The 13,772-nt window shown below is 32.5% G+C and overlaps 2 protein-coding genes and 1 pseudogene across 2 annotated transcripts; 1 reads left to right on the top strand and 2 right to left on the bottom strand.

The window, feature by feature from the left end:
* Positions 1-9: 9 nt before the first annotated feature.
* LOC117922189 (glycerol kinase-like) lies at positions 10-3,031 on the top strand. The gene is made up of 4 exons (XM_034840232.1): positions 10-246; positions 342-563; positions 1,039-2,005; positions 2,651-3,031. The coding sequence occupies exons 1-4, from the start codon at positions 113-115 to the stop codon at positions 2,894-2,896; spliced, it is 1,569 nt and encodes a 522-aa protein (XP_034696123.1). The 5' UTR covers positions 10-112; the 3' UTR covers positions 2,897-3,031.
* A 1,507-nt stretch (positions 3,032-4,538) lies between these two features.
* On the bottom strand, positions 4,539-8,007 carry LOC117922643 (annotated as a pseudogene).
* A 1,778-nt stretch (positions 8,008-9,785) lies between these two features.
* On the bottom strand, positions 9,786-13,442 carry LOC117922640 (receptor-like protein 1). Its single transcript, XM_034840815.1, has 2 exons — positions 13,308-13,442; positions 9,786-12,100 (listed from the first exon to the last, which is right to left on the bottom strand). Exons 1-2 carry the CDS (start codon positions 13,369-13,371, stop codon positions 9,861-9,863), a joined length of 2,304 nt encoding a protein of 767 aa, XP_034696706.1. The 5' UTR covers positions 13,372-13,442; the 3' UTR covers positions 9,786-9,860.
* Positions 13,443-13,772: the final 330 nt, after the last annotated feature.

Raw genomic sequence — 13,772 nt, 5'->3', positions numbered from 1 at the left:
TCCCAAGAAGGAAACAAAAATTTCAACCTTCGATATATCTTTCCATCGCTTGACAAAAGAGCTCTGTTTGTGCTTGTTTCCTGGGAGATTGCGAGAAAATTGAAGGAGAAAAATGGCGAAAGAGGATGTCTTCGTTGGATCCATAGATCAAGGCACCACCAGTACACGGTTCATAATCTATGACCGGTCTGCTCAGCCGGTTGGATCTCACCAGGTGGAGTTCACTCAGTTCTACCCAGAAGCAGGGTATGAATTACTTAATTTTTACATGTACAGAATGGAATCTTTCTCTTTCTTGTTCTCTCTGAAAAAATCTTTGTTTCTGTGGATGTTTGCGGTAGATGGGTGGAGCATGATCCAATGGAGATTTTGGAGAGTGTGAGAGTGTGCATAGAGAAGGCCATTGATAAGGCGACTGCAGATGGGCACAACGTGGATAGTGGATTGAAAGCGATTGGGCTGACCAATCAGAGAGAGACTACTCTCATCTGGAGCAAATCTACTGGTCTTCCTCTCTACCACGCCATTGTTTGGATGGATGCTAGAACCAGTTCTATTTGCAGGTTTTTATTTATTTTGTTCTTGATTGTTGTTAGGTTGTTTTGAGGATTGAAGATTTGGGTCATCTTATTTTTTGATTTTGATTACTACCCGTTGCTTGATGCTTGGATTCTGAACTGGGTTTTTGTTACGTTTGAATTTTCTGGTCATGAAATAGTCACAGCAGGGAGTTATTTGGCACTGGAAAATGCTGGAGAAATAGTTCTCTGAGAAATCCAAGAGTGGTTCTTTGATTAAAGGAAAAAAAATTGATACATTTTTTATTCATAATTATGAAGATTAATTTGTGATTTATTTCTAACATTGAGAATGTTGAAAAATTTGGGATTTTGCCAAAATAGGTGTGCAATTTTTGGTTTCAATTAATTTTCCTGATGAAAGAGTTGTGAGTTTAGTGTATGAATAGTTTAGGAATTTTGTTCTGGTGCTCACAACCCATGTTTGGAATCATTTGGATGGTGCATTTTGTTTTTGCAGGAAATTGGAGAAAAAATTACCTGGGGGAAGAACACATTTTGTGGAGACGTGTGGTTTGCCCATAAGCACTTATTTCAGCGCATTGAAGCTTCTCTGGTTGTTGGAAAATGTGGATGCCGTGAAAAAAGCAGTTGAAGTAGGGGATGCTCTGTTTGGAACAATAGACACTTGGTTGATTTGGAATATGACTGGAGGCTTGAATGGTGGGGTTCATGTCACTGATGTCTCAAATGCATCTAGAACAATGCTCATGAATCTCAAAACCCTTGATTGGGATAAACCCACATTAGATACCCTAGGCATTTCTGCTGAAATTTTGCCCAAGATTGTCAGTAATGCTGAGATTATTGGAACAGTTGCAAAGGGATGGCCCATTCCTGGGCTCCCAATTTCTGGATGCCTTGGTGACCAGCACGCTGCAATGCTGGGCCAAGCTTGCCGAAAAGGTGAGGCCAAAAGCACATATGGGACTGGGGCTTTCATACTTCTCAATACAGGTGAGGAGGTAATCGAGTCCAAACATGGGCTTTTAACCACTTTGGCATTTAAGCTTGGACGAGAAGCTCCAACCAACTATGCTCTAGAGGGCTCTATTGCAATTGCAGGAGCTGCAGTTCAGTGGCTCAGAGACAGCCTTGGTATAATAAGCACTGCAAGTGAGATTGAGGAATTAGCAGCAAAGGTTGATTCTTCAGGTGGGGTTTATTTTGTGCCAGCATTCAATGGATTGTTTGCTCCATGGTGGCGTGATGATGCGCGTGGGGTTTGCATTGGGATCACAAGATTTACAAACAAGTCTCACATTGCTCGAGCTGTGCTTGAGAGTATGTGTTTTCAGGTAAAGGATGTCCTAGATTCAATGCACAAGGATGCAGGGGAGAAGGGTGAGGTCAAGAATGAGAAGGGGGAGTTCTTGCTTAGAGTTGATGGTGGTGCAACCATTAACAATCTTTTGATGCAAATTCAGGTTCGTATTTTCTGCTATTCTTTGATCCAATATCTGCTTCGTTGCTGTAACACGTAACAGTAATGGTTTCTGTTTTCTGCATTGCTAAACTTCTCTTGTTTCAATTCTCCCCTTTTTGATGGGAATTACAAAACTTAAACCTATACATTACCTGTAAGCCTTCTATACTGCAACTATGATAATAATGTAAGATATTGGTTCTGGATTTGGTATCGTCTAATCGTGAAATGCACTAATTTCGTCGAATTGTTCCACTCCGTTCCAATCTTTTGTTCTATAATTTTGTGTACATCTAGCAAAAGCTGCAACAAGAATTAGGTTTTTTAAGGTGTGATCCCTTCTTTTGCATTCCTTTTTTTCCTCCACATTTTTTTTTCATTTGTTTGAACTGATGTTAGCCATTTTCCCAAATGAAAGTAAACAACAATTTTGTCATCACTTCAGGCCCATATGAAGTTTTAACAAATTGATAGGAGTTTGAACTTATCTTCTTTTTATTTTTGTTCATGTCAATGGCTGGTGATCATGTGGTACAATCCTATTCTGTCTTCATGCTTGTGGTATCTTATATCAGACTGCCCATAATCCCATACTGTCCTTGTTTGAACTGTTTAATTTGACAATTTGCTGTCTAATGATTTGCAGGCTGATCTGTTGGGGAACCCGGTGGTTAGACCAGCTGATATAGAGACAACAGCTCTTGGAGCCGCTTATGCGGCTGGATTAGCAGTGGGGATTTGGACAGAAGACGAGATTTTCGATTCTGGAGAAAAGGTTAAGCTTGCTACCACATTTTATCCTGCATTAGACGAGGACCGGAGGAATAAGAAGGTGGAGTCTTGGTGCAAAGCTGTTTCAAGGACTTTCGACTTGGCGGATCTTTCTCTTTAACCAACTCCTATTTCATCCCTTTAAAGTTCATGTTTATATACTTCTATTATTTCAAATAATGAAATCATCCCTTGTGTAGATTTTGTGTATGACACACACTATTTCATGATTATATTGGAGAGAATTCGCATTCTACAGAATTATAGAGAGAGCAGAAGAAGCCAGTCAAGCTTTTCTGCAGGATGGCAAAGTTGGTTGAAGTAAATGTTGGTTAAAGAGGAGTTGATATATCATGCTTCTTCCAACCATAAAAGTCCAAGGGATTTTGAAATAAATATTGCAGTTTAAAAAAATATTTCTTAAAATATGGCACTTTTCAAACTTTCAAAAAATTCAATTGAAAGTTCTTATATATATATATATATGAGATTTTTTTAAAATTTTTTTATATTACTTATTTGAAAAAAAAAATGATTAAATAATTAAATTTGTTGTTAAAAAACTAAAAAATAACTACAAAATATATGATAAAATAATACTAATATTTATATTACTTAATAAATATTTATTGGAAGAAATAATATCACTTTTTTTTATGTGTAAATGTTACACATTTCAATTATGAATATTATTGACAAAAAAAAAATTACTTATTAAATATGAGAGAGATTTCATTTCTTTTTTTAAATTCCAAATATTGAAATAGAATATATTTTTATTTGAAATAAATATCAAACATTAAGAATGCTGCAGAAGAAAATGTAGCTATGAGCAAATTGGTCATAACCTTTTATTATTTTTATTAATACATGATTTTTACGACTTTATTTACCTAAACAAATAAATTAACAATAAAAAGTTTTCAATTTTATTTTTTTTTAGAAAAGAAGTTTTAAGATTTGATTAAAAAAAATGCATTCTAGATTTTAGTTATTTAAAAAAAAAAATGAATTTTCACAATTTTACAATAATAAAAAATATTACCACTTTATTTTTATTAAGAAAAAAAATAATTTTTCAATTGTATATACAACTATAAGAACATTATGTTTTTCACCTGAAATTTTTTTACTCTTTTTATCTAAAAATTGATTTCATGGTTTTCTTTTCTTTTTTTTTTTTTTTTTTGAAAATGATTCTACAATTTTTATTTTAAAAGAAAAAGACTTTGTAATTTTATTTAAAAAAATAAAAAAATAAAATCTTGCAGTTTTATTAAAAAAAAAAAAATCACTTTGTTGGAGAGAAAAAAACATTCAGTTTAAAAAAAAAAAGGATTTTTGGCAGTTTGTTTAAAAAGAAAAAAGAAAAAAGAAAAAATTGTTCGCAATAATTTTTTTTTGCAATTTATTAAAATTGCAATAACACAAACTGGCCAGGAGGTGTTTGCACACGTGTCAGAAGGCTCCAATAAAAGAAAATACTAGGTGACTGCATGCAAGGCTCAACTTTGGTGGAATGGTAATCTTGTCCTGACCTTTAGGGGCGCTGGTTTCTCTCACATCCAAGCTCTGTAAATAAGGTGCTCAACCAGCCAAGCTCTGGTTTCTTAGACAGTTCTACCTAACCTTTTTATACATTTTTGTTCAAACTTCAGACAAGGAAGGTAAGCTGTCTGTGGAGGTTGGAGAGTTATGATCTGTTTCCACATGAAAATTCAGTGTCAACCATCTCGAGGCTTTAGATTCCAGTAGTCTAAATGTTTGGACGGGAAGGCTGGTTTTTATTCTCAAATGACAGGGCTACATAAGAAACTAAGCATTGACCATCTAGGCCTGCGCATCACACATTGTATCAGATAGTAGATGCTCATTAAGAGTTTTAAAATCATGTCATCCCTCTGAGGCATAAGATCATTCATAAGCATAACATAATTGAATGCGCGGTATCTTCCCAACATGCTTGCTGCTTTCCATGAGCTGGTGATCCTCTACTGCTTCCGTCAATGGAAAATACTTGTACGCCTGTGATTGTAGGCCAAACATTCTCCACCTCACTCACAATTACAATTTATTTTCTAGACTTCTGTTTCGCAAACCAGCCACTGCAGAAACAATTGCCATTTAGTACAAACTTATCCACTCTATTTACAAATTATTTAATACAATCTAAAAACCACTATTACTGACACATGGAGTTTTGTGCATAAATTTACTAGTTTGGGTAGTGATAACAGGGCTGACAGAAGCAAGGTTCATGATCCAAAAACAATAAAGAAAGTATATGATATACAAGCAACTTGTCAAGAGATCTATCAAAAAGCAATACAGACCCAAATAAAAGCTCAAGATAGAACAAACACCTAAAAAATATTTTGGGATGATACAAGAAAAACAAATGATGCAATTAGAAAACCATTGCTATTTCAGAGGAAAATATTAAATTCCTGAGTGTTTCCAATTATGGAAAATGTAAAACATATTTTCCTTGGAATTTCCATATACCTGACCAGATCGAGAAACAGGATTTCAAAGAAGTAAAACAATCCAGAAAAAAAATGAATTTATGGTAATTTGGTTTTTCCTTGGCTTTCCAGAATCCACCTCAGTTCTGAACTCGGATGAGATTAATCAAATTGATTCAACTCCAAAACTACAGAAAAATCTTCTATAGAGAAAGTGGTACCTTGCACTGTAAGGCACCTTGCAAGTAAACCTGAAAGATTTACTTCTGCAACTGTTCCACCCTGAAAACCAATAATAAAAAGCCTTCCATCAACATTTAAACTATCAATGTCTCCCTAAAAATAGGCCCGTCCAATATTATCCAGTATAACATCAACACCTGTCATTCAACATTTTTGGGGTTAGATCTCCACAATCGGAATCAAGTGGAAGATGACTATTTATCTTTTCAAACATACCAGACCAGTGGATTTGGTGCACTAAAAAATAAAAAGCAATTCCATCTTCAATTGAAATTGTTGTTAGGATACAATAGAATATACCTTTCCCTCCTGTTTCCTCCACCCAAGCAACAACGTCTTCAGTCTTGTAATTGATGCATACATCTGCTCAAAGATCCTTACAAACAGCTAATTTTTCCTCGTTTCCGGTTGTAAAAAATGGTCGAAAACATGTGAAGACAAGGAATTGGTGCCATGAGATGAGGTAGAATAGTGATGGCAAACCTGCTGTAACAAATACCCTTGCTCCTCGGTATTTCACTATTTGAATAGCAAACGTACAAATTCCAATTGAAACCCCATGAACCTGAAATATTATCAGTCCTCATTTCACAATTCATCCATGCATAAAAATTCCATCTGGATAAAGGGGGAAAAAACGTTTACCATTTGGATTGTGCATCAATCGCCCATTTGATGAGAGGAACAACCAAACGTAACTCTTTGTGGTACTCATCTTACTTCAACATAAAATTTCTTCTTTTGGGGCAATTAATATCAGCCATCCAACATAATTTTCCAGAGAAGGGTTGAGAAATTATCATGACAAACCATGCAATAAAAAACAACATGGCCTTGGATGCAATGAAATCGTGAGACACGATGTATCTAAATAAGAATATGATGATGTAATGTTTTAATCAAAACCATGGCTCTTCTGCCTCCCTAATCCAATATTGATGCACACACATTAAACACCAACAGTTTAAATTTGTGTGCATTGGACCTTTTTAAACCATTAGAATATGCACAACCCCATGAGGCTAAGTTATGCACTGGTAAATATATCAGGCATCAGAAAATAAAAAAGACAAAAAATTCACCAGGAATGTTTCTCCTGCAGACAGTTGGCTCATCATTAAAACAGTTGACCAAACAGGACATGCAACCTCGGGAGTACCAGCAGCATCCTTCAGAGAAACACCAGATGGGATGAGAAGAACTTGCCCAGCTGGAACAGCCACTTTTTCAGCATACCCTCCACCAGAAAGAAGTGCACACACCTGTATACCACAAACTGTCATACAGACATGTACCATGTATATTATGAACTTGTACTCAGGAGGAAGCAAAATCACATAAAGGATAGCATTAAAATCGGTGCTTTCTCTCCTAATCACTAATAGAGAGTAATGGAGTGGATTCCAGTGTTGCCATGATTCACAAAACATGACAAAGGAGATGGCCAATAGATCCGTTACAATATAAAGCATGTTTGCTTAGTAGAATGGAAAATGGTTTTTTCATAAAAGCTTTCATTTTACAAAATGAAGACCATGAATATGTCCATTTCAGAACCTTTTAAATTGATAAAGTGCTTGCAGTTTTTAAAAACAAGTTCTGAAATAATTCATTTTCAGGAAATATTTTCAGAAACAAGTTCTGAAAGTAGGCTACCAAACATGTTTTCTGCATCTATTTCCGTTTTGGAAAACCAAACACAGTTCTTATTTCTGGAAAATTTTTCAGTAAGCAAATTGGTAATGAACCCATAACCTTACACTGACCAATTTTCTTACAACCATAAATTTGAAAAACCAATAAGTTCAATAATTAACCTATATTGATACACAAAATTAATCATAAAATCACAAACTAATCATAAAATTACAAACTAATCATAAAATTCTCAACAAAGACTCCTTAACACAAACACAAACAAAAAATTCTCGTTTTCGCAATCAACTAACCTCCTTATTTACACGTTCCTAGTGTTTGATAGCCGCGAAAAATACAGGAACAGAAACGAAATCAAAATATTAGGCAATTGAAATACCTGATCGCCAACCTTCCATCGAACGACGGCTTTTCCAACAGCTTCGATGATTCCAGAACATTCGAGACCCGGGTAGGGACTGCCGCCTTTGAGGAAGGGTGCAAGCCCTTCCTCTGAAGCGTATCTGTTCGGTTAATGGCAGCGGCGTCCACTCTACTTAGAACTTCATCATCTCCAATTTCAGGGTTTTCGACTTCTTGCAATTGGAGAACTTGGGGATCACCGGAATTAGTGATCACTACGGCTTTCATGGCTACAGGCCTGACTGTTGAAGCTACTTTTGGGATATGAATGAGAGGAAGATGAGGCAGTTAGGGTTTGGCCTCGAGGTGAAAATTAATTCTGAAGAATTATGAATCTTCCGATTCCGGAGGGTTTTCGGAAAGAGAAGGGGTTAGGGTCACGGAATTTAGGTTTCCGGGATAAGAGGAAGAGGAGGCAGAGGTTAGGGTTTTTCGGATAGATTAATTTTTGAAGGTGAAAATTAATTTGAAGGATTAATTTTGATTTGGGTTCAGTGTCTCTAAATGTGAAGACTCGAGAAAGAGGATCACACACTTTTGTTTTTTTCCTTTTTTTTTTTTTTTTTTTTTAAATTTATTTTAGCCATGTCGGATGCTTATGTGGTAGATTGGAGAGCATATTGGGTATAAAAAAAAAACCCAATCAGGACATCAAAACCTAATTTTTATTTTTTATTTTTAGATTAGCATATTTACCTGGAATTTGGAAAAATTAGGTGGCGAGATTCTTATTATTTTGAAATGGGCAGCCCATAACTAAATTTAAATATTTTTAAATTTAATTATTTTACAAAATATATATAAAAAAACTCATTAACAATATTATTAAAATGTTTTTTTATATTTTTAATAACATGTTAAATATAATTCCAAAAAGAAAATAATTAAAACTATTTTATTTGAAGTAAAGTTTAAAGGAATAAATAATCTATCAGGGGAATGATGAAATCATACATCATTTCAAAAAAATTGTATTTTTTTAAACTTTGATTTTTTATTTTCAAACAATATGGGTTTAAGGGAAAATAACTTTCAAAATATCTACTTAGTGAAAATAATCAATATTCCAAATTTACCTTCAAACCCTCCTCTCTAACCTCCCGCCAACTACCACTTTTTTTCTTTTTCTTTTTTTCTTTTATTTATTTATTTTTATTTACTTTGATAAGACAAATGAGTTCATCATTACTATAATTAATTTTTAAAGAAAATAACTTTAACACGTGGCAATTATTATACCACATGATTTTTCTTTTATCTTTTTCCCCACCTCTATAATATCCCCATCTTCTTTTTTACTCTTTTTTTTTTAATCAAAATATGTTCGCTTGATGAAATCTTTTTAATTTAATTTTTTAATATTTCATTTTTTATATTTATTAATTTTAATTATTTATGAATATTTTTAAACATAAAATAATAATATATAATAAATAATTATTGATAATAAATTTAATATAAAAATAAATACGTGATGAACAAATTTAGAAATTTAGGACATAAAATAATAATATATTCAACTTTTTTTATATATTGGTTTCCTAAGAAATTAAAGAAATTCATGATTTTTTTAAAAAAATATTTCATGCTTTATTATTAAAAATATAAATTAAACTAAGAAATTCATGATGTTTTAATCCCCCTTAATTTCATAAAATAGTTCAAAATATGATGCAAATAAAAATAAGTAAATTCATATAAATTAAAATGAATAATATTGCACCCTAATTAGATGGTTTATTTCCCATCACAGTTTTAAAAATATTTCACATGCTATTATGTTTGTCATCCCTCCCCTTTTTAAAACAAATAATTGTGCAATATATTTATCAATTATTACAATAGAAGAAAAAGTGTTAGTGCCCTACAAAAGAAAAGAAAACATTACTTTGTGATTGATATTTCAATCATTGCTATAATAAATAAATAAACATTTCTAACAAATTGAAAGATTATTTTTGAATTCTCATACTATGCCAAACAATTCTAAGATAATATTATAATAATTTATTACTTCCTTGAATTGTTTTTTCAATTATTTATTATTTTCTTTCTTTTTTATTTTTTAAAATCTGACTAAGAAATTATTTTAATGCTAAAAGTTCCTAAAAAATTGAATTTGTTTTTATAAGAGCAATAGAATATGGTTAAATCTTGAATTAAACAAAAAATAACGGAACTTGAAAATAAAATGAAAAGATGTCAAAATTTGAGCAAAGTACATAAGTTTCAGCTCATAGCAATTATACATCCCATTTCTTTCTATCTCGTGGAAACAAATAGTAGTTAATTATGCAAACATCATCCAATTAAAAGTATCTAATTATACAAATATGCTGATAACTTGGAAAAACTATCAAAAACAAAATAATAGTAGGAATATATACATTCCTCAATAAAATTGAACCATCTATGACGCCAATAAGGATTGATGTAAAGGATGGTAACAAATCCTAACAAGATCATGATATATGAAGTAGTAAAACTTGTAAAGAAAACAACATGATTGATATCATACCATTTTGCCTCACTTTCAAAAGACTGTGATGGTGCGCATGGTGACTCAATACTTGTGTTGCATTTCCTCTTTAATAGTTCCCCACAAAGGAAAGGATTACCTTCATAGCTGCTTTCATCAAATGTTGCAAATTGTGCTTTGGTATCTGGAACTCTACCAGAGATGTTGTTGTAAGCCACACTAAACACCGCTAAAAAATTGAGTTCAACTAGCTCTAGAGGAATTTCTCCACCCAGTTTATTATAAGAAAGGTCTAAGCTCTCTATTTGAGAAAGATTGGAGAAACTCTTTGGAATGGAGCCATTCAATTGATTGTGAGACAAGTTCAATGCACGAATCCAACTTAGCATACCAAGCTCATGAGGTATTTCACTTGTCAAGTTGTTGCATGATAAGTCCAATCCAGACATGAATTCAAGGATGCCACCTTTGTAGGAGTCACGCCTGTTCTTGGTGACAAACTCAACTTCATCTTTTTCATTATATACTATACTTGAGCGCCCCCAATATTCCAGCAAGTAACCTGCATATGCAATATAAGAATCCATTCCATACCCATATTCAATGAACTGTCCAAACACATTGTCCTCCTTTTTCATCTCCCCAAATCGGATATGGCCAAAGCATCTGGGAATTGGCCCTGAAAAAGAGTTGTTTGAAAGATCCATCAAGCTTATTTCAGTCAAATGACAAAGATGATTTGGAATAAAACCACTTAAAAGGTTTCCTCCCAGCAAAAGAATCCTTAGCTTCAAAAGTGCAGAGATTGAATTGGGAATACTTCCAAATAACCTATTTTCTCTAATATCCAAAGTCAATAGATTTGAGGAATTGAGAAAATCTCTGGGTATTAATCCTGTAAACATGTTCCCTTGCAAATGTAGATGCTCTAAATACTCCATGCTCTTCAAAGAAGGAAGAGATCCTGAAAGAGCATTTTGAGAAACGTCAAGAAACTCCATCCGTTGCAATTGAGAAATCTCAGGTGGTAATTTGCCTTTAAAATTATTGTTGCCCAACACCAGTGTAGTCAAATCGGTCATGTTACCTATCCAGCTTGGAATTTCACCTGACATGTAGTTGTTGCTCACATCCAACACCCTCAACCAAGAGCTTCTGCAGATTACATTTGACAGAGTTCCCGTGAACTGATTATTGCCCAAATACAAATACTCCAACCAAGTCAAGTTAAAGTCCCTTGAAAATATTTCACCATGAAATTTATTATTTGATAATTTCAGAATCTCCAAATCTTTTGCTGCAAGCAATTGCTTTGGTACTTCTCCAGAGAAATTATTGGTAGACAAATCCAAAATCAATAAGGCTCTTAGTTTAGCTATTGAGGATGGGAGAATACCTTCAAAACCATTGTTTGATAAATTTAGAAACATAATATTTGGAATCATATGGGCCACATTTTCTTGAAGTTGTCCATCCAATTGATTGTGTGAGATATCCAATAAATAGATACGGGTATTAGGTCCCAAGGGAAGTAGTTGACCCATTAAAGAGTTATTCCTCAGGACTAGAGATTTTAGTCTCGTATTGTTTTCAAGCAACCAATTGGGGAAACTTCCTGTCAAGTTATTATGTGAGAGATCAACCTCCACTAACCTGAATTGGTATTGAAGAAAACCAGGAAGGTCACCGGTGAGCTTACAGTTGGATAGAGAGAAAGCCTTCAACTGAAACAGGGGAACCCAACCAACTGGATATTTAGTTTCTACCTCAAATTTGTTGTTATCCCTTCCAACTTCCTCAAATTTGTTGTTATCCCTTCCAAGTATGACCACTTGAAGCTTGGAGTGATTAGCAAAAGAGCTGAAAGAGAATGAACCCTCAAACTGATTGTAACCGAGATCGATGTACTCCAGGGATGTGAGATTAGGTAACAGAGGGAAAGAAAGATTTCCGGAGAATAGGTTGGAAGAGAGAGCCAATAACCTCAAAGATGTCAAATTATTCAAACATGGAGGAAGGATCCCTTGGAATAAGTTGTAAGAAAGATCTAACTCTTGAAGCTTATTCAATTGGCAGAAACCTACAAAAGAGAATAAGACATGTAACTAATCATCTCCTTGACATGTCTTTGACTCCAAACTTACAGCCAGCTATTACTCACCATTACATTAATGAGGTCTTCATGAATTAAGAACTCTAGATGAATTAAAATAATTTTTTTCATTAAATATTAAAAATTACAAGACATCAATTAACTACCATAAAAACCAACATATTAAAAAAATTGTTGAATATGATCTTCTTAGACATCAACAATGATGGTAATATTTATGATCTTCTTAAATAATAATCTTTAAATCTAAAAATTATTCTTCATTGAATAAGTTATTTCCAAATTGTTGAATTTTTCAAATCTATAAAAAGAAATATGAATATAAATGATGTTAGGAGATTTTTTACATGATTTAGTATTATAATCTAGAGATAAAAATGTTTTTTCCTTGAATTTTCATTGAAAGAATTTTTATTCAAATTTTGTATCAAATGAAGCAATTTGATTAAACTTACTTTCAAAAATTCAATTTCCTTAATTTTTTGTTATTTGTGATTCATTGTTTCTCCTTAAATTTATCTTAACTCCTAATTAAAAATTAATTTTCTTTTAAAGTGTGATTCATGTCTAAAAATGAGCAAGAAAAAAAAAGAATTTTTTTTTCTTATATTTGCATAAAATACTAAAAAGTAAGAAAACATTCTAAAAAAATAAATAAAAAATACTAAAAATTTTCTTCCCCATTTATCTTAGGTTGTGTTTACTATCAAGAAAGTTTGAGGGAAAAGAAATAGAGTAGGGAAAAAAAAAAAAGAGAGAATGAAAAAAAAAAGAATTATTAAATAATTTTCTTGTTTGGTTGTCCATAGCAAAATTAATGGAAAGAGAAATAAATTTTTAAAAAATACACTTTTTTTAAACTTTTTCTTCCTTAGCATTTTTTAATGGGAACAAAATAATTTCCTAATTCCTTGCTTTTCCCTCATTTTGTTTTCCTTACTTTTTCCACAATTACTTACAATTAGTTGTTACTCACTGTTAATGAGGTCTTTATGAATTTTAAACATTGGTAACTCTAAATGTTGTAAAGATTCATTCGGAACAAACACATGCTTATATAATTTATAAGGCAAGATACTTATTTCTAGCTTACATTAACTACAACTTTTTTCTTTTTTTTACAATATTCATATTTTCTAATCTATATGAAACAAACAAATCATAACATATGTACCTTGATTTTGTAAAGAACCATTGAGGTGATTTCCGGCCAGGGATAAAGACTTGAGATGAGACATCAATCTTATAGATGATGGAATAATCCCACTTAAGGAATTATAACTCAAATCTAGTATTTCCAAATTGCTTAAGCTTGCAAAATCTGTCAAAAGAAAATTAAAATAACTAGTATAAGAAAAGACATTGTTCTTAAATACAAATAAAATAAAACGTTTGTTACTTTAAAAAAAATTACCAATACCTATCGTTTCATTTTTTTATACCAAACTAAAGAATTGCATTGTTTTTATAAATCAGAATACTTGTATACTTTCCTATAAAAATATCTAAATTCCTAACAAATATTTTTATCTACTCTGTAGGAGCTATACCTATTCTTGGTAACAAACTCAACTTCATCTACTTCATCAGGGAGTTCAGTAGAGAAAAATAAATATTTTATTAAGTAACCCGTATATAT

This window comes from Vitis riparia, chromosome 9, assembly GCF_004353265.1.
Source record: "Vitis riparia cultivar Riparia Gloire de Montpellier isolate 1030 chromosome 9, EGFV_Vit.rip_1.0, whole genome shotgun sequence".
NCBI lineage: Eukaryota > Viridiplantae > Streptophyta > Magnoliopsida > Vitales > Vitaceae > Vitis > Vitis riparia.
This window is presented reverse-complemented; position numbering and strand designations above follow the sequence as displayed.

Coding starts and splice junctions, on each gene's coding strand:
- LOC117922189 (XM_034840232.1), top strand. CDS start 113: ATGGCGAAAGAGGATGTCTTCGTTGGATCCATAGATCAAGGCACCACC. Junction 247..341: donor CAGTTCTACCCAGAAGCAGG/GTATGAATTACT, acceptor TGTTTGCGGTAG/ATGGGTGGAGCATGATCCAA. Junction 564..1,038: donor AGAACCAGTTCTATTTGCAG/GTTTTTATTTAT, acceptor TTGTTTTTGCAG/GAAATTGGAGAAAAAATTAC.
- LOC117922640 (XM_034840815.1), bottom strand. CDS start 13,371: ATGTCTCATCTCAAGTCTTTATCCCTGGCCGGAAATCACCTCAATGGT. Junction 12,101..13,307: donor TGGTTCTTTACAAAATCAAG/GTACATATGTTA, acceptor TCTCTTTTGTAG/GTTTCTGCCAATTGAATAAG.